General features: G+C 47.3%; 3 protein-coding genes across 3 annotated transcripts; all 3 read right to left on the reverse strand.

Annotated features, from left to right (window-relative positions):
* Nucleotides 1-1,537: 1,537 nt before the first annotated feature.
* Nucleotides 1,538-2,443, reverse strand: LOC310873831 (thioredoxin-like protein 1; the record flags this gene model as incomplete). Its single annotated transcript, XM_083786382.1, has 1 exon — nucleotides 1,538-2,443. The coding sequence occupies one exon, from the start codon at nucleotides 2,441-2,443 to the stop codon at nucleotides 1,538-1,540; it is 906 nt and encodes a 301-aa protein (XP_083642508.1).
* A 4,024-nt stretch (nucleotides 2,444-6,467) lies between these two features.
* Nucleotides 6,468-6,737, reverse strand: LOC310873832 (diphthamide biosynthesis protein 3-like; the record flags this gene model as incomplete). The annotated part of the gene is made up of 1 exon (XM_083786383.1): nucleotides 6,468-6,737. One exon carries the CDS (start codon nucleotides 6,735-6,737, stop codon nucleotides 6,468-6,470), a length of 270 nt encoding a protein of 89 aa, XP_083642509.1.
* A 1,153-nt stretch (nucleotides 6,738-7,890) lies between these two features.
* LOC310873249 (cytochrome c oxidase subunit 6B1-like) lies at nucleotides 7,891-8,151 on the reverse strand (the record flags this gene model as incomplete). Its single annotated transcript, XM_083785588.1, has 1 exon — nucleotides 7,891-8,151. One exon carries the CDS (start codon nucleotides 8,149-8,151, stop codon nucleotides 7,891-7,893), a length of 261 nt encoding a protein of 86 aa, XP_083641714.1.
* Nucleotides 8,152-22,127: the final 13,976 nt, after the last annotated feature.

The following is a 22,127-nucleotide window of genomic DNA, read 5'->3' on the forward strand; positions in this document are numbered from 1 at the left end:
TGTACGCAAAGGTTCAACTTATGTAACTTAGTACTAGCCCTATAGCCTCGACAGGCGTATACGCAAAGGCTCAGCTTATGTAACTTAGACAGCATTGTATGTAGACTTAGATGGCAGTTTATGTAAACATAGCACTATAGCACTATCAAACTCATACAGAGGACATTTAGAACCATTGTAGTGGATATCTCAAACAGGATTTCTATAGACACATGACTCAGATGTTCCAATAACTTGATTGGAGTCTGCTTATGGCAAATTAAATTGATTTGACACAACATTAAACAGGTCCATGGATGCTGATACTTGCAATTTACGGGGAATTAACGGGAAAGAGAATATACGCAGCACATCCTCGCACGTTGGGTGGGGGTGTCAAACTGGTGGCAGAAGGGGGGGGGAGGGAGGGACGGTAAGTTGAGTCAGAGGTAAGTTGCGCGCTCTGCTCGCACACAAGTAGGCCCAAATAGCAGGGGAGTGGTTTCACCAGGCTAGGGGGCTGGTGCCCCTTAAAAAAAAAAAATCGCACAACGACGGCCCTCTTGGATCCTGATGGTTGCAGCTCCGAGGACCCCCTAGGGCAGTGGTTCCCAAAGTGGGTTCCGAGGACCCCCTAGGGCAGTGGTTCCCAAAGTGGTTCCGAGGACCCCCTAGGGCAGTGGTTCCCAAAGTGGGTCCGAGGACCCCCTAGGGCAGTGGTTCCCAAAGTGGGTCCGAGGACCCCCTAGGGCAGTGGTTCCCAAAGTGGGTCCGAGGACCCCCTAGGGCAGTGGTTCCCAAAGTGGGTCCGAGGACTCCCTAGGGCAGTGGTTCCCAAAGTGGGTCCGAGGACCCCCTAGGGCAGTGGTTCCCAAAGTGGGGTCCGGGGACCCCTAGGGGTACTTGAGGGAGTTCCAGGGGGTCCCCAGCTAAATGATAATTAGGAACCAAATGGACCCTTTATGGGTCTGTAACTCTGAGAGTGTACAAACGGAACAAAATGGACCCATTTGTACACTCTCAGAGTTACATCAACATTCATTTTACAATATGTATTGGGGGTCCCAGAGATTGAAATGCCATTCAATGGGGGGGGGGGGGGGGGGGGCGTATAGCCTATAATTCAGGTCAAACCGGGGGGCCCTAGAGCTGTACAAATCTTCTCTTATGGGGGGGGTCCTTGGCATGTATTTTCAAATGGGGGGTCCGCGGGCTAATGACTATCATTGTGGGGGGTCCTTGACATGAAAAGGTTTGGGAACCAGTGCCCTAGGGGTCCCGGACCCCCCCCCCAGCTTAAAGCCACCACCATCTCCCCATGGAGTAATAATAAAAGGTTAGAGACTGAACCGGAAGTGATAGCCTTCATTTCAGTGGAAGTTGCTCAGTGGCGTTTTTAAGCAACCCGGAAAGAACCGTCTACTTCCGCATTTGACCACAATTTGGAGGTCAAATGCGGAAAGTGCAACTGAGCGCTCCATGTTAAAGCCCAGCTGCTGCACGGGGGGGTTTCCTCGTCAACCACCGGGGCGGGGGGGGGCTTGCATCTCCCTCCAGCTCACTCGCCCTCCCCCTTCTCCCCGTGGACCCTCTTGAAGTGGCTCATGTCGGTGAACTGCATCGGCGTCCCGATGAAGCTCAGCTCGTTGATGCGCGTCGTCTCCTCGCCGCCCTGGTTGGACGCCACGAACAGCGCCACGCTCTGCACGTTCTGGAACTTCACGTAGCACAGCGGGAGGAGCACAGCGCCGTCGTCGTCGGCTCCGCCGCCGCGGAGCTGCTCCTCCGTCAGCTCCAGGGTCTGCGTGGCCGCGCCGCGCTCGGCGTCGTCGAAGTCCATGGAGGGCCGGTTGGCGAACACGCGGACCGACTTTGGCGCGCGGCCCAGGTCCGCCGCCCGCAGCCGGACGGAGAAGAGCTTGACGGGCTGGCGGAAGGCCACGGTGATCAGCAGCTGCTCGTCCACGTCCGACTCCAGGTACGACGACGGGTCGGCCCTGCCGCCGCCGCCGCCGCCGTCGTGCAGGCAGTTGGCGAGGCCGCGCTCGTCGCTCTCGTTGAGACACTGGCAGCCGGCGCGGTCGACGAGGTGCGCCAGGTCCACGCGGCCCCGGGGGAGAGCGCCGGGCTCGCTCTCCACGTGCCGCGCGATCTTCTCCTCCAGGGCGGCGGCGTTGTTCACCTCGCCCTCGTCCTCCACGCGGAGCCCGCCGCAGAACAGCAGGAAGGTGGGCGTGGACGAGACGCCGTGGAGCGCCGCCGTCGCCCGGCACGCCGCCACGTCCACCCGCAGGAAGGCCACGGCCGGGTAGCGGCTGCTCAGCAGCGCGAACGCCGGGCCCGCGCGCACACACGGCTCGCTGCCCGCCATGCTGAACTGGACCACGGTGAGCCGCCCCGCGCCCGAGGCCGCCAGCGCCGCCTGGAAGTCCGAGTCGGACGTGATCTCCTTCACCCCGACCATGGTGCTACTATATTTAATATAGTATATAATCAATCACAAATCTGTCGGATATCGGAGAGAACTTTTAACGGTATTTAAACAAACGTCTGCCTCGCAAGTCTGTGTTTGCTTTGTAGTTAGATAAGATAACGGACAACAGGCCTTGTGGTCGGTCGACTCTCGGTGAGGTTCTGCGATTGCGGTTTGGACAGCTGTGCCCTGGTGACCAATATATTCACTCTAATATAGGCGGTCAAATCAACCGTCATGCTCTGAGGCATTCCTGTTCCTTTTATACACTCTCACTGTGATGTAGAGTAAGACATGACGTAATGGGTGTCTACACTATCTGGATCGGAGGACGCTCCCAGCAGACGTACGTCATCGTCAAGGAGAAGGGTGGGGTGCACCCAGCGGGGTGCAAATCTCCACCGGGAGGAGACACCGTTGACGATGTCATCCGTATGGCGACAGTCACCACCCAAACATGGAGTTCCCACACGCGCTCTGTGATCCAGGGACCCCCTAGGGACCCCCTGCTAGCTACAGCTTCCTTGATGAGGTTCCAAATAATATAGGTCCTTATCCCATTCTGACCTGAGATCAGATTCATACGAGGTTTCCGCCGGACACACACTGGTCTGATGAACCCATTCTGAAATTAGATCAGATTCTAAAAATGTCAGTCGCTCTTCGATTTTTCAAAAATAGCAGACCTACAAGCTCGTATCGCGCCACTCGGTGGCGCGATATGAGCTTGTAGATCTGCTATTTTTCAATAGCTAAAGCATAACATGATGCTGACACCAATATGGGTGCCCTGTCAGAATGGGTTATTAGGGATGCACGATTAATCGGTAGCATAATCGGAATTGTGCCATATCTGCATCAAAATAATACAGATTATTTAATCGGTTTTCAACAGCAAAAAAATTAATAAAATGTAAAATAAATCTACATTTAATTTGTACTCATCTCATTCAGTAGTCATTCATGGTTGTGGAAACAGACACTTGGAAAAGTATTATGGTATTTATTGATTGATTGAACACTTTATTAACAGGCTTTGGGCCAAGCTCCTATAGGCTTGTTTCCATTGTGGTCCTCTGTATAATATACCGGAAATGGTCAGAATCGGTATCGGCAGATATGACCCTGCAAATGATCGGAGATCGGATATCGGTCATAATTTCACCACATCGTGCACCACTAGTCCTTATAATAAAGCTCTGTAACTCTAAGGATTCATCTGGATCCTTACAACACAGCTCTGTGAAATATGTACATGTTTTAATACACACTTTGCAGAAGCTGGTCACCTATATTCACCCATACATACAGAGGACCTGCACTTGAGGCTGCCAACCATGTTCCTACAAATAGCTCAACTGGTCAATTATTCTCCCTGCAGCCCCTCCCTGCCACTGTTGTCCTAGAAGCACTATTAAACATAGACCAAAATAGTTCAATTTAGACCCATATTTCTTAAAATTAGCAGCACCTCTTATTGTAGAGCAGATTACTCACATTGTTTATCTTTCAATTCCATCAAGCTGTTTCCCTCATCATATTTGGAAAAGCGCACATATACTGTAACCCCATTGCACAAGGGAGGTGACAAGCAAGATTTGGATAATTATAGACCTATCTCAAAACTATACCGTGTCTTGCTAAAACCCTGGAAACACTCATAAACTCCCAGTTAAAAGTATTTATTTCCAATTTCTCGGTTTTAAATTTAAATCAGTCCGGCTTTCGATCCAATCACAGTGCAGTTACCGCTGTCACTCTTGAAACTAACAATATCATCTCAGCCTTAGATGAGAGAAAACATTGTGCCGCCCTCATGTGCTATGCTTCTGCAAAATTAGCATGATATTGGCTTTAACAACGTTACTGGTTACTACGATTGGTTTAATAGCTACTTATTTGATACTGATATAGATACCAGTCTGTAAAGGCTGGTAATTCTCAATTTGCTTTCCTGCCTGTTTGTTCAGGGGTCACGTACTGTAGGGATCAGTTTTAGGGCCTGTACTTTTTACATTATATATTATTAATTATTGTTTCCACTCTGAAGGAGTGTCAATCCCATCTTTACGCGGACGACACATATATATTGTGTTGCCAATTCAGTTGATGTTGCCGTTAAGAACCTGCAGCTTGCTTTTAATCCTCTCCAGGATGCCCTGGTTGAGCCAAGCTCAAGCTTGGGTCAACCAGGGCATCCTGGAAAGTATTAAAAGTATTAAAAGATGGTGTACTTATAACTTCCTCAGATGGATCCACGATTGAGAGGGTGTCTGAATATAAATATCTTGGCATTTGGCTTGACGGATAAACTTTATTTTAAATTTCATATTGTTGATCTTGTCTCCAAACTATGACAAAAACTAGGTTTTCTGTATAGCAATAAATTCTGTTTTCCAAATGCCTGAAGAAAAAGCTATTATTGAGTCCACTTTCCTCTCTGTCCTGGACTACGGGGACATACTTTATAGGTCTGCTGCTCCTTCACTTTTAAAGAGGCTAGACACTGTCTACCCCTGTAAGTATCTGAGGTCGTCGCGTGGCGTCTCTGAGGGTGTGGTGGTCAATCCCGTGAATGTGGGCATTATTATTGTTGTTGCAAGGGGTTCTCAAACTGGATCACCTGAACATCTAGAGCAGGGCTGGGCAACTTTGACGATGGCGAGGGCCAATACATTTCCACACTCACTCCAGAGGGGCCACAGTGCATGTTACTGTCGTAGCAAAAATAGCTGATCTACAAGCTTGTAGATCGGCTATTTTTGCTATATTTGAATTGAAAACCTGAATAATTTTTTGCTATTTTTTTATTGGAATCCTGAAAAGTAACCTTTTTATTGAATTTCAAACTTTCTAACCTGTTAACATAACTATACATTGGACACAAAAAGACAATAACATTTTAATACTAGTCATTAAGTACTAGTCATTTAATACTAGTCATGAAGTAATTAAAGCAGGTTTGGAATTGTAACAGCTGAAATCAATACTATATCAGTATTCTGATTCTAACATGCGGGCGACATTAAGTGAAGGTGGCCCCCGGGGCGCCAGTTGCCCACCCCTGATCTAGAGAGTGTTAGTGGCCCCACCCATATGACTACATGCTAAGTGGCCCCACCCATATGACCACATGCTAAGTGGTTCCACCTGGCTTGGATCGATGGAAACCATCATAGTATAGTTCCTATATTTTATCTGTATCACACGTTGTATAGCAAAACAAAATAAATATTGCAATGTTTTAACATAAATTTCAGGTGCGGTGCTAACCGTCCAACGTGGCTTTGTGTGTAGTGTATGCATGGGCCTTTACGGGGGGGGGGGGGGGGGGGGCATACGTTCGTCCAACATACTACATGGCCTGTTAAGACTCGACCCGACATGCTTTGCCGGTTAAGACACATATAGTACGTGGCCGGATAAGACTCGCACATGCATGGCTTCCGCATGTGGTTAGGTTTAGGTTAGGGAGTCGGACCAAAGATATGAACCCCTCCTTTACAGGTTGAGAATTGCTGGTGTGCTCATTGATTGCTGGTGTGCTCATTGATTGCTGGTGTGCTCATTGATTGCTGGTCTGCACACTGATTGCTGGTGTGGCTCATTGATTGCTGGTCTGCACACTGATTGCTGGTGTGGCTCATTGATTGCTGGTCTGCACACTGATTGCTGGTGTGGCTCATTGATTGCTGGTCTGCACACTGATTGCTGGTGTGGCTCATTGATTGCTGGTCTGCACACTGATTGCTGGTGTGGCTCATTGATTGCTGGTCTGCACACTGATTGCTGGTGTGGCTCATTGATTGCTGGTCTGCACACTGATTGCTGGTGTGGCTCATTGATTGCTGGTCTGCACACTGATTGCTGGTCTGCACACTGATTGCTGGTGTGGCTCATTGATTGCTGGTCTGCACACTGATTGCTGGTGTGGCTCATTGATTGCTGGTCTGCACACTGATTGCTGGTGTGGCTCATTGATTGCTGGTCTGCACACTGATTGCATACGTTGTGGTCAGACCTGAGCCGGCTCTACGACGATGCTCTTCCCCGCCGTCGGTGCTGCTGGCGCCTGGACCGTCTCTCCTGAGACGAAGGCGTCCTTGTCGTAGATGACCCTGATGAGGAGCGAACAGCTGGGACACGTGGCCACCTCGTCGCCGTTCTCCAGGTCCTCCTTGGTGATCTCGAAGCGGTCTCCGCACGGACACGGGTAGTAGAACGTCTCCGTCTCCTCGTCGAACTCAAAGTCCTCGATCTCGACCTCGTCGTGGAACACCGACATTATGGCGACAGAAATCGCAAACCAACAAAATATGTGCTAGCTATAGCTTAATGTTCAGCAACATTCACGGTTCCTGTTATATTATACACTCTTGCCTGTGATGTATAATGTCCATATTTAGATCGGATTAAGCCCATATTTAGGTCGGAGGAAGCCCCATATTTAGATCGGATTAAGCCCATATTTAGGTCGGAGGAAGCCCCATATTTAGGTCGGAGGTAGCCCCATATTTAGGTCGGAGGAAGCCCCATATTTAGGTCGGAGGAAGCCCCATATTTAGTTTGGAGGAAGCCCCATATTTAGGTCGGAGGAAGCCCCATATTTAGGTCGGAGGAAGCCCCATATTCAGGCACCGGAGTGGGTGAGGTATGGTGGCGTAACTTGTCGTTGCTTGTCCAAGTGGATCCTTACAGGGTCTGTAACTCCCTGTCAGAGGTCTCAGAAAGTAACACTGATAATACAAGTAAGACGCGTAAACGCGGGAAGCGAACGCAGCTCGTAAATTGCAATAACAACAATTAGAATAAATTACGTACTTTTTTTTTCTTTTTAGTTAATATTTTGTTTTAGTTTTCTACTGTGTGTGTGTGTGTGTGTGTGTGTGTGTGTGTGTGTGTGTGTGTGTGTGTGTGTGTGTGTGTGTGTGTGTGTGTGCTACAGCTGCGCCCTCTGATGGTGGGCGGGTGGTGTCACAGCGGGACAGACACACAGACAGACAGACAGACAGACAGACACGATCTGCAGGGTCTCATAGTTAGTGCTCAGTGCGTTCGCAATCACTGGGTTCGCAATTACAGTGTAGATTGGGGTTCCAGTAGCCTATAGTTTAGTTATTTGATTCTCAATCTTTTGTATTTATTTGTTTTATTTGTCAAGGACCCCAGATCTACACATCCGGGGATAAAACTCACAAAACCCCTTTCCCATTGTTTACCACATGTTGATGGGGGTGTGGTTGGAAGGAAAGGGGGAGGGTAAGCTTGGTTTAACCCATTTTGACCTGAGATCGGATTGTAAAAAAAACATAGCAGACCTACAAGCTTGTAGCGTGCCACTCGGTGGCGCACTATGAGCTTGTAGATCTGCTATTTCTCATTAGCTAAAGCATAACATAATGCTAACACGAAAAAGGGGTTCCTGCTCAGAATGGGTTTTAAATCTTCCCTGGGAAAGAGCCGTTCTCCAGCTGTTCGTCCCACTTGTCCACCCAGCTCCTGGGACACAGGCTCTGGTAGACCCTGGCGTACCACTGGCAGGGCGCCGGGTCCTGGTCCTTGGCGCCCAGCGCCTTGGTGCACCGGTGGAAGTCCAGGTAGTTCTGGTAGCAGTTGCGCGTCTGGTTGACGTTGGGGAAGCGAGCGTCGAACGGAGCCGTCCGATAGTTCTTGATCCTCTCCTCGATCGTGTCGGACATCCTCACGTTAATGTCGCGTTTATAGGCTGATCTGACTTGTTCTGTATATCCAGTAATATGACACTTGTTGCCTGGGTTGATATACTCAATGCATGATCCGCCTTTTAGTCGAGCTGATGCAACATCTCGTGTCATGACGATGATGTCACTATGATGTCAGCCATGCCCCAAAATATCATGGAGATTATGATATCAGTCCTTCATGTCCAAATGTGGAGGCGCCCCGGATTTCACAGATTGTTACCTTGGGGGGGGGGGGGGGGGGTGGATTAACTGAGAGATCTGTTGGGATGGAGCTGGGCAGAGACAGAGCCATTTATTTGATTTCAATTTAATTGAATTTGGCACTATAATAAAATTTAATTTCTAATGGAATTGAGGAACAGCAGTGGGGTTGGTTTGATTCATTGATTGATTGATTGAATACGTTATTAGACAGAAAATATAAATGGCATGAGGTACCGAGTGGCGCGCTAAGAGCTTGTAGGTCTGCTATTTTTGAAAAATCGAAGAACGACTGACATTTTTAGAATCTGATCTCAGGTCAGAATGGGTTAAGGGCTAAAAGGATAACAGAAAAAAAGTCCTGGGCTTTTTTCCGAGCCTTGTCATGGATCCGTTCATGTCTATACTACAGCATGCTTGACCGCAGCGCACCAGTTGGAGCGGTGTTGCCTGTCAGGTCCTCTGCTTTCAGAGTCAGACCACAGCTTTTCAGAATTCAGACTGGCCTTTAGTTAGTTAGTTACTTAGTTTCTGCGAGAGTGAGGTCTAGCCAACACCAACTCTGGATTCCTGGATCGCTGCCCTCCACAATTTCCTATCCAACATCAGGTTCTTGAGCTCCATATAGTGTTGTCAGCCAAGCTGTCGCGCCGCAGCACGTCTACATTAGGTGGTACTCTTGTTTCCCCTCCTGGCTTTGCCCTGGGTTGGGTCAATTTACTTGCCTCAATGTCTGGGTGCCTGACGCAGTGCCCTGCCAGCCTCATCCTTCTCTCTCTGACTTTGTCTGTGACCCGTGGTAGGTCCCCATAGAGGTCCACATTTCTGATGCGGTCCGTCCATGTGGCACCTAGTGCCATGAGTAGCATTCTTGTGTAGACTCCATCCAGGGCTTTTTCCTGTATTGTATTGTAAGGGTCCATGTCTCGGCCCCATACATCAGTACTGACTCCACTGTGAGGGTCCATGTCTCGGCCCCATACATCAGTACTGACTCCACTGTGAGGGTCCATGTCTCGGCCCCATACAGCAGTACTGTATGGGGCCGAGACATGCAGTACTTGTAGATCGGCTATTTTCAAATGGCCCGAAAGGTATAGCGTTGAAGTGGTTAATGTTATGTTTTCGCCAAAGTAACTATAGTAACTAAAGTTTTCAAATAATTGTAGTGGAGTAAAAGTAAGGAGTTGAAGTAAGGACATGGAGGACATTAGCGTCTGAGACCTTTGTCCTGCGGCCCTCATGTGACGTGGAGCTGCCTCCTGAGGGTTGTCTCTACGTGGGGAAGGCATGCTCTCCAGCTGCTTTGCATGCTCACACTAGGCTAATGGTACCCAGTCCATGTCTCACTTGCTGGGGGGAGAGAGAGAGAGAGAGCCTCTCGAAGCACTCGACGGCCACAGGGGACCGATGCATCGTTGGCTCAGTCAGTGCTCTCCATCGACAGGGACAAATTAATCATTGGGCGAGTGGGGCCGTGGCCCTTGGCTCTCAGGGGCCCTTGGCTCTCAGGGGCCCTTCGGGGAAATTAGACCGTGAGGTACTATAGGTTTGACACCCTTCATTGGCTGTTGATTTTGTTCAATGTAGGTTAAAGAGACGATAAAAACACAGAATAACACGCACATAAGAGCGTCTGCTAAATGCCTAAATTGTAAATTGTAAATTGCACACACGCACACTATAGGGGCCCTGCGAATATTGCGCCGCAGCGCGTGATCTCTTTTTACCCCGGACCCAAGAGCCCATGACAATCACGGGTGTGATATTTTTATTTTATTTTATTTTATTTTAATTAAAATCGATACAGTTACTATAGCGTTCCCCTTACATCCCTATATTATGCAGTCAAGGCTTTGTCAAGTGCTTTGGGCTGAGCTCGAGACTGAAGAGGTCTTCATCTTACAGCACTTATGGGAGTCGGTTGCTTTGTGTGTTTTGGGCCCATTTTGGGGCGGGAACCCCTTTTGGTGTTAGCATCATGTTATGCTTTAGCTATTGAAAAATAGCAGATCTACAAGCTCATAGCGCGCCACCGAGTGGCGCGCTACGCTATTGCTATTTTTGAAAAAATCGAAGAACGACTGACATATGTAGAAACATAGTTTTTTCAGAAAACTGTCAGGATGTAGAAGACATGTTTAGAATCTGATCTCAGGTCAGAATGGAAAACTGTCAGGATGTAGAAGACATTTTTAGAATCTGATCTCAGGTCAGAATGGAAAACTGTCAGGATGTAGAAGACATTTATAGAATCTGATCTCAGGTCAGAATGGAAAACTGTCAGGATGTAGAAGACATTTTTAGAATCTGATCTCAGGTCAGAATGGAAAACTGTCAGGATGTAGAAGACATGTTTAGAATCTGATCTCAGGTCAGAATGGAAAACTGTCAGGATGTAGAAGACATTTTTAGAATCTGATCTCAGGTCAGAATGGAAAACTGTCAGGATGTAGAAGACATTTATAGAATCTGATCTCAGGTCAGAATGGAAAACTGTCAGGATGTAGAAGACATTTTTAGAATCTGATCTCAGGTCAGAATGGAAAACTGTCAGGATGTAGAAGACATTTTTAGAATCTGATCTCAGGTCAGAATGGAAAACTGTCAGGATGTAGAAGACATTTTTAGAATCTGATCTCAGGTCAGAATGGGAAACTGTCAGGATGTAGAAGACATTTTTAGAATCTGATCTCAGGTCAGAATGGAAAACTGTCAGGATGTAGAAGACATTTTTAGAATCTGATCTCAGGTCAGAATGGGCTAGAGGGAGCCAACAATGCCCTGAAACTCTATCCTAACTGCTGTGCTCACACATGCACACTTACTTTTATAGTAAGTGTGAATGGCCTTTCAATAGACCTGGAAAACATCCCAGTTTATAGGGGAATAACTAGATATATAAACACATTCAATCCCTATATAGTTCCTGGGTGTTCAAATCAAATCAAATGTCTTTTATGTTGCACATTTAACCCATTCTGACCTGAGATCAGATTCATACGAGGTTTTCCACTGGACACACACTGGTCTGATGAACCCATTCTGACCTGAGATCAGATTCTAAAAAAATGTCAGTCGTTCTTCGATTTTTCAAAAAATAGCAGACCTACAAGCTCGTATCGCGCCACTCGGTGGCGCGATATGAGCTTGTAGATCTGCTATTTTTCAATAGCTAAAGCATGACATGATGCCGACACCAAAATGGGTGCCCGGTCAGAATAGGTTAAAAAAATAAACTCCCATTGTACCAAAGTGCTTTACAGATAAAAAATAAACAGCGAAACGGAACAATCTATAATATAAAACATCAGACATAGTATCATTTCTTGGTCAAAATGTATTGTGTTTTGCCACAGGTATACACAATGAGTGGATAATAATATTATACCAGAAACACAAAGAGCTATAGCTATAGGCCTGAATGACAACAACAGTTTCAGCCTCAGAAAACCCAGATATTTTTATTTCCAGGGAGAAAAAAAAGTCTGGGTCCGAGTCCACTTCAATTCGGCATAGAGTATAGCGCAAACATCGCTATACATCGCAATACATTACAAGGGGCGGCGGTGGCTCAGGGGTAGAGTGCCTGGATGGTAACCGTAAGGTTGCCAGTTCGAACCCGGGCTCCCCCAGAGTTACTGTCGAAGTGTCCTTGAGCAAGACACTGAACCCCTAATTGCTCCCGATGTGCTAGTTGGTGCCTTGCATGGTTTCCGCTGCCATCGGTGTGTGAATGTGTGTGTGAATGGGTGAATGTAATGCACAATCTCTGTAAAGCGCCTTGGATAAAGGCGCTATATAAAATGCACCATTTACAAAATATACATTACAGGACACAAATCACAAAATCAGACAGGAACAAGAACACTAGAACATATTCTCTTGGTTTGAGGACGCTGCAGGCGTTGACTGTTCAACCGCTTCACCTCCCAGTGTGTGAATGAATGGACCTTTTGTAAAGCGCTTTGAGTAAAGTACGTCGTAGTGCATTAGAAAAGCGCTATACAAAATGCATTCCATTATTCCTCTGAGGCTCTGAAGTGCTGTGTAATGTCTGCTTTATCTTCATGCGTATTCGCCCAGTCCTCTGTTCCTCGCAGCACGACGGGCTTCGCCGTGAAATTGAAGATCCTGATAAGTGGACGCGGTTAGTGCGAGAACTGAGAGGGGGTACATCAACGGGGTGAATTTAACAAGCTTGTCGGGGGCCGGGGTGTGATAGCGAAATACGCTGCAGTGCGCTCGGCGATAAGCAGCCGCTCCACCGGGACAGTGGTGGAAGAAGAAGTATACTCACATGGTTTACTTAAGTAAAAGTATCGATACAGCATTGTCGATTATCTCTGCTGTCGGGAAGAAACCTCATAACTCAATTGTTTTGGTTTTTGATATTTTTAAATCAGTGCAATTGAACACCCTGGGCTGTATTTTGCGTGTCTTAAGTACTAGGTCTTATTCCCTATAACTTGAGTAAACTAAAGACCTGGAGGCGTGATCAATGCTCTTTGGCCTAACTTGAGTAAACTAAAGACCTGGAGGCGTGATCAATGCTCTTTGGACACTCAGAATAGCCAAATGGCATTGATCACGCCTCCAGGTCTTTAGTTTACTCAAGGTAACCATAAGGTTGCCAGTTCGAACCCTGTGGGCTCCCCCAGAGTTACTGTCGAAGTGTCCTTGAGCAAGACACTGAACCCCTAATTGCTCCCGATGTGCTAGTTGGTGCCTTGCATGGTTTCCGCTGCCATCGGTGTATGAATGTGTGTGTGAATGGGTGAATGTAATGCACAATCTCTGTAAAGCGCCTTGGATAAAGGCGCTATATAAATGCACCATTTACCATTTACCAAGTCACAAACTAAACCGATCAGGGTTTAGGGCGCTCAAACAGTGAGGCAACTACAGTGGTCACATTTCTTTTTTTGTAACCATTATTTAACCAGTAAAATCACATTGAGACCATAGTCTCCTTTATGAGTGTGCACTGGCCAAGAGAAGAGGCAAATAAATGTTAACCCATTCTGACCTGAGATCAGATTCATACCAGGTTTCCACTGGACAACACACTGGTCTGATTAACCCCATTCTGACCTGAGATCAGATTCTGAAAAAATGTCAGTCGTTCTTCGATTTTTCAAAAAATAGCAGACTTACAAGCTCGTAGCGCGCCACTCGGTGGCGCGCTATGAGCTTGTAGATCTGCTATTTTTAAATAGCTAAAGCATAACATGATGCTGACACCAAAATGGGTGCCCGGTCAGAATGGTTTTTAAACAGCTCTGCCAGTAACAACAAAAACAGGACATGACAAGACAAACATAATTATGACATCTGTAATACCAAGAACCTACTACCAGGGAGGCTCAGAGAGAGTCTACGTATAGCTAACCAAATACAGACTAATAAAAAGAACAATAAGAACAATATAATCATGAAACTACTAAGCTAATACAAAAACTAAGAACACAGCATTTGCTACTGTATATACAGGCTTAATGTTTGTCTTAACTAGACAAACATTAAAAAATGCAAGTGCCCTTTTCAAGTAGTAAAATAATAATATTTTTGTCTGAGATTTAGTGGAGTAGTACTGAATAAGGTAAAAAATAAACGTCTCACCATTTTATCAAGTACAGTACTTGAGTACATGTACTTAGGTTTACGTTACTGGTGATGATTTTACAGTATAGATACGTTACTGGTGATGATTTTACAGTATAGATACGTTACTGGTGATGATTTTACAGTATAGATTGGGAGCCCAAATAATGAGAAAAAGAGGGGAAAAAAGGAAAAAGAAAAACATTTGTTTTAAAGATATCTTTTGGACTTTGTTGGTTTCCTATATGTATGCGTGGGAACGATGCAAGTTGGGAATCAGGCAAATAATAAGGAACGCCCCCATTATACCAACAAGCCCCCCCCCCAGAACCACAAAATGTGCATTTTCCACTGAATGGAAAGTGGACTGACATACAAAGACCCCGTTTACACTGGCAGACACATCTAGCCTGAATCAGATCTGTGCCGCGTCGATATTGAAATCCGATTGGTTTAAATGAGTCCCAACATGTCACATGACTCATTTAAACAAATCAGATTCCAATCTAATCTGGGTGTGGCTCAGATCTGAGTCAGGCTGGATTTGGCTGCCAGTGTAAACGAGGCCTTAAAGTAATCAAATGACAGGAGCGTGGAATAATGACTAAACCCACGACTCACTGTCAGGCTGCATTAGAGCCTATATTTATGTGGTTCTCAAAGTGGGGTCTGGGGACCCTCAGGGGTCCTCGAGGGGGATCCTCCGCCCGCGTCCGAAGACAGGGTTACCGTGTGGGGGTCCCCGGGGGGGGGTCCCTCTACTGTACTTTACTGTCGCTGTACTGTACTGTCACTGTGTGTGTGTGTGTGGGTGCTTCTGCGGTAACACTTGGTGGTGAAAACCAACCAAATTCTATTTTTGTGCTCAGACAAACTCAGCCAGCCGGGGACACACATAGCTGTCTATAGGAGGGGGTTGCACCGCTCAAAAGTGACAGTGAAAAAAAACATTATTTTTGAAACAATCTTTGTATGGAGGTCGCCGGCACTGAATATTTTCTGTTGGGATTACGCCGGCAAAATTTATATCAATTTTTGGAATTCAGTTGGAGGTCGTTGACATGAAAAAGTTTCAGAAGCACTGCACTAGGCCATCGGTGCCCCTAGGTTGTTCCATTTGCACACAGTCACAGAGTCACTGACCCATAAGAGTCCAATTTGAACCCCTATAGGTCGGTAGGTCCTCAGACCAGACGCAGCAAAATGGATATTATAAATAAACCATCAATCTCTGCGTCCTGCAAAGAATCATGAACCACGAAGCACTCATGCTTCAGACTGGGCGTGGTGGTGGTGGTGGTGGTGGTGGTGGTGGTGGTGCCCGTCAAGGAGCGACTTCTGGGCCTCTGGCGGGGCTGTGGTGGTGCCGCCTGCTACAGGGTCGGTGTTGTGGCCCATATCCAGGTACTGGGAGAAGGAGGGCTTGTCAGGCTGCAGGTTGATGCCCATATGTAGATACTGTGAGGAGGGTTCGTCTGTGCTGTCGCAGCCGGACTCTGGCTGCAGGTCGATGCCCATATGTAGATACTGGGAGGAGGGTTCGTCTGTGCTGTCGCAGCCGGACTCTGGCTGCAGGTCGATGCCCATATGTAGATACTGTGAGGAGGGTTCGTCTGTGCGGTCGCAGCCGGACTCTGGCTGCAGGTTGTCGCCCATATCCAGATACTGAGAGAAGCGTTCGTATGCGCTGTCGCAGCCGGACGGAAGCTGCATGTTGTCATCCATATGGAGATACTGGGAGGAGGGTTCGTCTGCACTGTCGCAGCCGGACTCTGGCTGCAGGTTGTCACCCATATGGAGATACTGTGAGGAGGGTTCGTCTGCGCTGTCGCAGCCGGACTCTGGCTTTAGGTTGATGCCCATATCCAGATACTGGGAGGAGGGTTCGTCTGCGCTGTTGCAGCCGGACTCTGGCTGCAGGTTGTCACCCATATCCAGATACTGGGAGAAGCATTCGTATGCGCTGTCGCAGCCGGACGGAAGCTGCAGGTTCTCACCCATATGGAGATACTGGGAGGAGGGTTCATCTGCGCTGTCGCAGCCGGACGCTGGCTGCAGGTTGATGCCCATATCCAGATACTGGGAGAAGGGTTCATCTGTGCGGTCGCAGCCAGACTCTGGCTGCAGGTTGTCGCCCATATCCAGATACTGGGAGGACGGCTCGTCTGAGCTCTGGCAGACGAACTGAGGAGGCAGGTTATCGGTGCTCGTCTGCGACCTGCCCTCCTCCTCCTCCTCCGCCTCCTCCACCACCTCTTCCCTGTCCGTCGCCTCGCTGTCTTCGGAGTCGTCCTCGTGCTCCGACTCGGCCACTACTTCCAGCCGCTTCCTCTTTTTTCCCCCCTTTTGGACTTTGGAGGAGGAAACTGAGGCGGAGGAGGAGGAGGTGGTGGTGGCTTCTCCTCCTCCTCCTCCTTTCTTCCGACCGCTCCCGGGCTTCCGTCCTCTGCGCCGCGGGACCTTAATGACGTCGAGTGCGACCGTCGTGGCCTTGTCCTTTCCCCCTGCCGACGACGCCCCGTCCGCGCTGTGGCCGCCGCGGTGCTGCTGCTGGTCGGACGACGCCGCGTCCCTCTCGGCCAGCAGCAGCTGCGCGGCGGCGGCGGCGTCGGGCATGCACGCCACCAGCTCCCTGAGGAAGTCGAACTGCGACTCGCGCTCGATGCACTGCTTGAGGTGCGCCGTGGTCATGGTCTTGGCGTTGCGGCCGCTGGTCACGCGGCAGGCCCTGGTGAGCAGCGAGTCCAGGAAGAGCTCCAGGGCGCGCGAGATGATGACGGGCACGGCCGCCGCCACCTTCCCGATGTCCTCGTCCGTCTGCATGATCTTCTTGATGCGCGCCGGCGGGAAGCGGGCGTTGTACTTCTTCTTCTTGCTCGGCATGTTGTTTGCTGTGGTCGTCGTTACCGTTACCGGGGGTGGAGACGTAGACGTGGACTTCATGGAGAGAGCTCTCTTTGTGTGTATATATTAATATAGGACAATATACTGGCTTTATATTTATTATATGGTCGGTTGTTTTGGACAGATTATGCCCGTATATGGATGTGACTGACCGTCAAAGTCATAGTGACGTCATAAAGTCCTGATGTCATACTGACACTGTAGATCAGCGGTGGGCAACTGGCGGCCCGGGGGCCACATGCGGCCCCCGGCCACCTTCACTTAACCCATTCTGACCTGAGATCAGATTCATACAAGGTTTCCACTGGACACACACACTGGTCTGATGAACCCATTCTGACCTGAGATCAGATTCTAAAAAATGTCAGTCGTTCTTTGATTTTTCAAAAAATAGCAGACCTACAAGCTCGTAGCGCGCCACTCGGTGGCGCGATACGAGCTTGTAGATCTGCTATTTTTCAATAGCTAAAGCATAACATGATGCTAACACCAAAATGGGTTCCCGTTCAGAATGGGTTAATGTGGCCCTCATGTTATCAGAATACTGATATAGTATTGATTTCAAACCTGCTTTAATTACTTCATGACTAGTATTAAATGACTATAGTACTTAATGACTAGTATTAAAATGTTATTGTCTTTTTGTGTCCAATGTAGTTATTGTTAACAGTTCATAAAGTTAACATAACTATAACTAAATGCATTTGAAATTCAATAAAAAAGGTTACTTTTCAGCATTCCAATTCAAAAATAGCAAAAAAATATTCAGGTTTTCAATTCAAGTATAGCAAAAAATATTTCGCTATTTCTGCTACGACAGTAACATGCACTGTGACCCCTCTGGAGTGAGTGTGGAAATGTATTGGCCCTCGCCATCGTCAAAGTTGCCCATTGATTGATTGATTGAAAATACATTCAAAAGGATAGGCTTGTTATACTTGCGCCAGCAGAGCGTGCAAGTATTGTGGTCGTGCTGGTACGAACGCACGTTGTACGCTTGGTAGGAATTGATGGTGACGTAATTAAGAGTATGTGTCAATGCCGGGTTATTAAACTGGCTTTTGATGCTGACGTAATAAAGATAGGTTTCAGATTTCATACATGTATACAATATACAGACATTATCTTTAATTCACCTGACACTGAAACATCCTAATTACGTCACCATCGACATCAGTATACAGTATATACCTACCATGCATACGCATGTAAACAAGCCAACTTAACAACTTACATACATGTATACATACATGTATTAGTATGCATACATACATACATTACCTGTTACCCAACCAATATTGAAACATATCCTAATTACGTCACAATACATTGACAGCCAGTTATAACCCAACTTTAGTATTTAATTTCAATGTACAGTGTGATCTGGCTCAAAACAGGTATGCGGTCTAGTCTAACTTGGACTCAGGGGGGTGGACACCTCTGCCTTGCATAGTCCCCAGTGAATAGGCAGGTTGCCCTTCACTGGTAACCCTATTTTGGAATTATTTTTAAATATATATGAAGGTATTGTGGGCAGGGATTTTTACAAAAAAGCCCCCCTTTTAAATACATACCTACATACATACATACATCTCAGAAGTTGAAGCAGTTTTTAAGGACCCACTTTTAGGCCAGTGCAACAGAGCATGCTTTTGCCCTTTTTTTAAACCCTACCCATTTTAACCAAATACATACATACATACATACATACATACATACATACATACATACATACATACATACATACATACATACATACATACATACATACATACATACATACGTTACCTGTTACCCAACCAATATTGAAACATATCGTAATTACGTCACCACACATCAGTGGCGTGCACAGACATTTAGAGGGGCAGGTGCTCAAGTGAAAAAAAGGCACCTTGTGCTGCGCATTTTGGTACTTTAGCTATTGAAAAATATAAATATCAGATCTACAAGCTCGTAGCTCGAGCTTGTAGGTCTGCTATTTTTTTATTTTTATCGAAGAACCACTGACATAGAAACATAGCTTTAGATTGTGGGGGCCTAAATAATATAGGGTTTTTTATCAAGATTTATTTTTTGTTGAGCACATTGCCAAAAGGGCAGGGGGTGCTCTAGCACCCCCTAGTGTCTATCTGTGCACGCCACTGCCACACATTGACAGCCAGTTATAACCCAACTTTAGTGTTTAATTGTAATGTTTTACAGAAATCCTTTACAGTGCGATCTGGCTCAAAACAATACTCTTGTTGTCGTAGAAAGGGCTCTGTATAAACTACAGCATGTGGGCTTTAGGACCAGAAGGTGCTGGTCTCTCTTCTGAAGACTGGTTAACCCATTCTGACCTGAGATCAGATTCATACGAGGTTTCCACTGGACACACACTGGTCTGATTAAACAATTCTGACCTGAGATCAGATTATAAAAATGTCAGTCGTTCTTCGATTTTCTCAAAAATAGCAGACCTACAAGCTCGTATCGCGCCACTCGGTGGCGCGATATGAGCTTGTAGGTCTGCTATTTTTCAATAGCTAAAGCACAACATGATGCCAACACCAAAATGGGTGCCCGGTCAGAATGGGATAAAGGCATTGCCCATATATAGGCATATATGGAGATCCGGTTGTCCAGAGCTAATACCGATCTAACCGGTATGTCCATATATGGTCATGCACAGGTCTGTATCCGAGCGACTTGAAACTCGTCGCGTGCATCAGCAAGGAGTCGAGGGAGAGCGGTGAGGCCAGAAGAGCCTTATAGACAGAGTTACGCACACTGCGTTCACTTCCTGGGGCTTCAGTCCAATATAGCGGCTCGCCTATACATAGACTACGCATTGAGCATGCACGGGACAACCAACTGGGACAAGTCCTGGACCGGAAGTAGGCAACAGCCCATCTTTTTTTTATCTTAAATCCCTTTATTTTAAATTGTTTTGTAGTAATAGTACAACATAAACATTACAGAGACTTTAGTTGTTACTGTACAATACTTTAACCCATTCTGACCGGGCACCCATTTTGGTGTCGGCATCATGTCGTGCTTTAGCTATTGAAAAATAGCAGATCTACAAGCTCATATCGCGCCACCGAGTGGCGCGATACGAGCTTGTAGGTCTGCTATTTTTTTAAAATCGAAGAGCGACTGACATTTCTGGAATCTGATCTCAGGTCAGAATGGGTTCGTCAGACCAGTGTGTGTCCAGTCGGAAACCTCGTATGAATCTGATCTCAGGTCAGAATGGGTTAAAACAGTCGTCATGTTGCAGACATGCTTAAAATAGCTCTTGTTTGCACCGCCCTCGTTGAAAACAATGTATTTCCAACTTCAGCTTGTCTCAGTTCAGGCTGCATGAACAGCGCTCGGTTTCTGCCCCCTCTGTATCGTAACTCTTCTATTAGAGGGCTCTGGGTTTCTGCCCCCCCTCTGTATCGTAACTCTTCTATTAGATGGCTCTGGGTTTCTGCCCCCCCTCTGTATCGTAACTCTTCTATTAGATGGCTCTGGGTTTCTGCCCCCCCTCTGTATCGTAACTCTTCTATTAGAGGGCTCTGGGTTTCTGCCCCCCCTCTGTATCGTAACTCTTCTATTAGAGGGCTCTGGGTTTCTGCCCCCCCCTCTGTATCGTAACTCTTCTATTAGATGGCTCTGGGTTTCTGCCCCCCCCTCTGTATCGTAACTCTTCTATTAGAGGGCTCTGGGTTTCTGCCCCCCCCTCTGTATCGTAACTCTTCTATTAGAGGGCTCTGGGTTTCTGCCCCCCCCTCTGTATCGTAACTCTTCTATTAGATGGCTCTGGGTTTCTGCCCCCCCCTCTGTATCGTAACTCTTCTATTAGAGGGCTCTGGGTTTCTGCCCCCCCCTCTGTATCATAACTCTTCTATTAGAGGGCTCTGGGTTTCTGCCCCCTCTGTATCGTAAGTCTTCTATTAGAGGGCTCTGGGTTTCTGCCCCCCCTCTGTATCGTAACTCTTCTATTAGAGGGCTCTGGGTTTCTGCCCCCCTCTGTATCGTAACTCTTCTATTAGAGGGCTCTGGGTTTCTGCCCCCCCTCTGTATCGTAACTCTTCTATTAGAGGGCTCTGGGTTTCTGCCCCCCTCTGTATCGTAACTCTTCTATTAGAGGGCTCTGGGTTTCTGCCCCCCCTCTGTATCGTAACTCTTCTATTAGAGGGCTCTGGGTTTCTGCCCCCTCTGTATCGTAACTCTTCTATTAGAGGGCTCTGGGTTTCTGCCCCCCTCTGTATCGTAACTCTTCTATTAGAGGGCTCTGGGTTTCTGCCCCCTCTGTATCGTAACTCTTCTATTAGAGGGCTCTGGGTTTCTGCCCCCCCTCTGTATCGTAACTCTTCTATTAGAGGGCTCTGGGTTTCTGCCCCCCTCTGTATCGTAACTCTTCTATTAGAGGGCTCTGGGTTTCTGCCCCCCTCTGTATCGTAACTCTTCCATTAGAGGGCTCTGGGTTTCTGCCCCCCCTCTGTATCGTAACTCTTCTATTAGAGGGCTCTGGGTTTCTGCCCCCTCTGTATCATAACTCTTCTATTAGATGGCTCTGGGTTTCTGCCCCCCTCTGTATCGTAACTCTTCTATTAGAGGGCTCTGGGTTTCTGCCCCCTCTGTATCATAACTCTTCTATTAGAGGGCTCTGGGTTTCTGCCCCCCCTCTGTATCATAACTCTTCTATTAGAGGGCTCTGGGTTTCTGCCCCCCCTCTGTATCGTAACTCTTCTATTAGAGGGCTCTGGGTTTCTGCCCCCCTCTGTATCGTAACTCTTCTATTAGAGGGCTCTGGGTTTCTGCCCCCTCTGTATCGTAACTCTTCTATTAGAGGGCTCTGGGTTTCTGCCCCCCCTCTGTATCGTAACTCTTCTATTAGAGGGCTCTGGGTTTCTGCCCCCCTCTGTATCGTAACTCTTCTATTAGAGGGCTCTGGGTGAGGCTAGTTCGGATCGGCGGTTGCTCAGAACAGACGGTCCGATATGCCCATGTATGGGCATGCCGATGTATGGACGTAGTGATGACATTTGGGATCTCCATACATGGGCATAAAAGGGACAAGGACTGGCAGATACAAGAGAGCTCCATATATAATATTATGTAATATATACATATCTATTAAGGCTGTCACGATTCTCGATACGAATCGAAATTGAATCGAAATCGACGTTCGATTCAGTGTATCGAAATGACGCACCGAATCGCGATGTTTTATGTTTTTACTTCCGCGAGCGGCCGGGCCATTCCGCGCA

Source organism: Protomyctophum parallelum (assembly GCF_964188405.1).
Source record: "Protomyctophum parallelum genome assembly, chromosome: 16".
Lineage (NCBI taxonomy): Eukaryota > Metazoa > Chordata > Actinopteri > Myctophiformes > Myctophidae > Protomyctophum > Protomyctophum parallelum.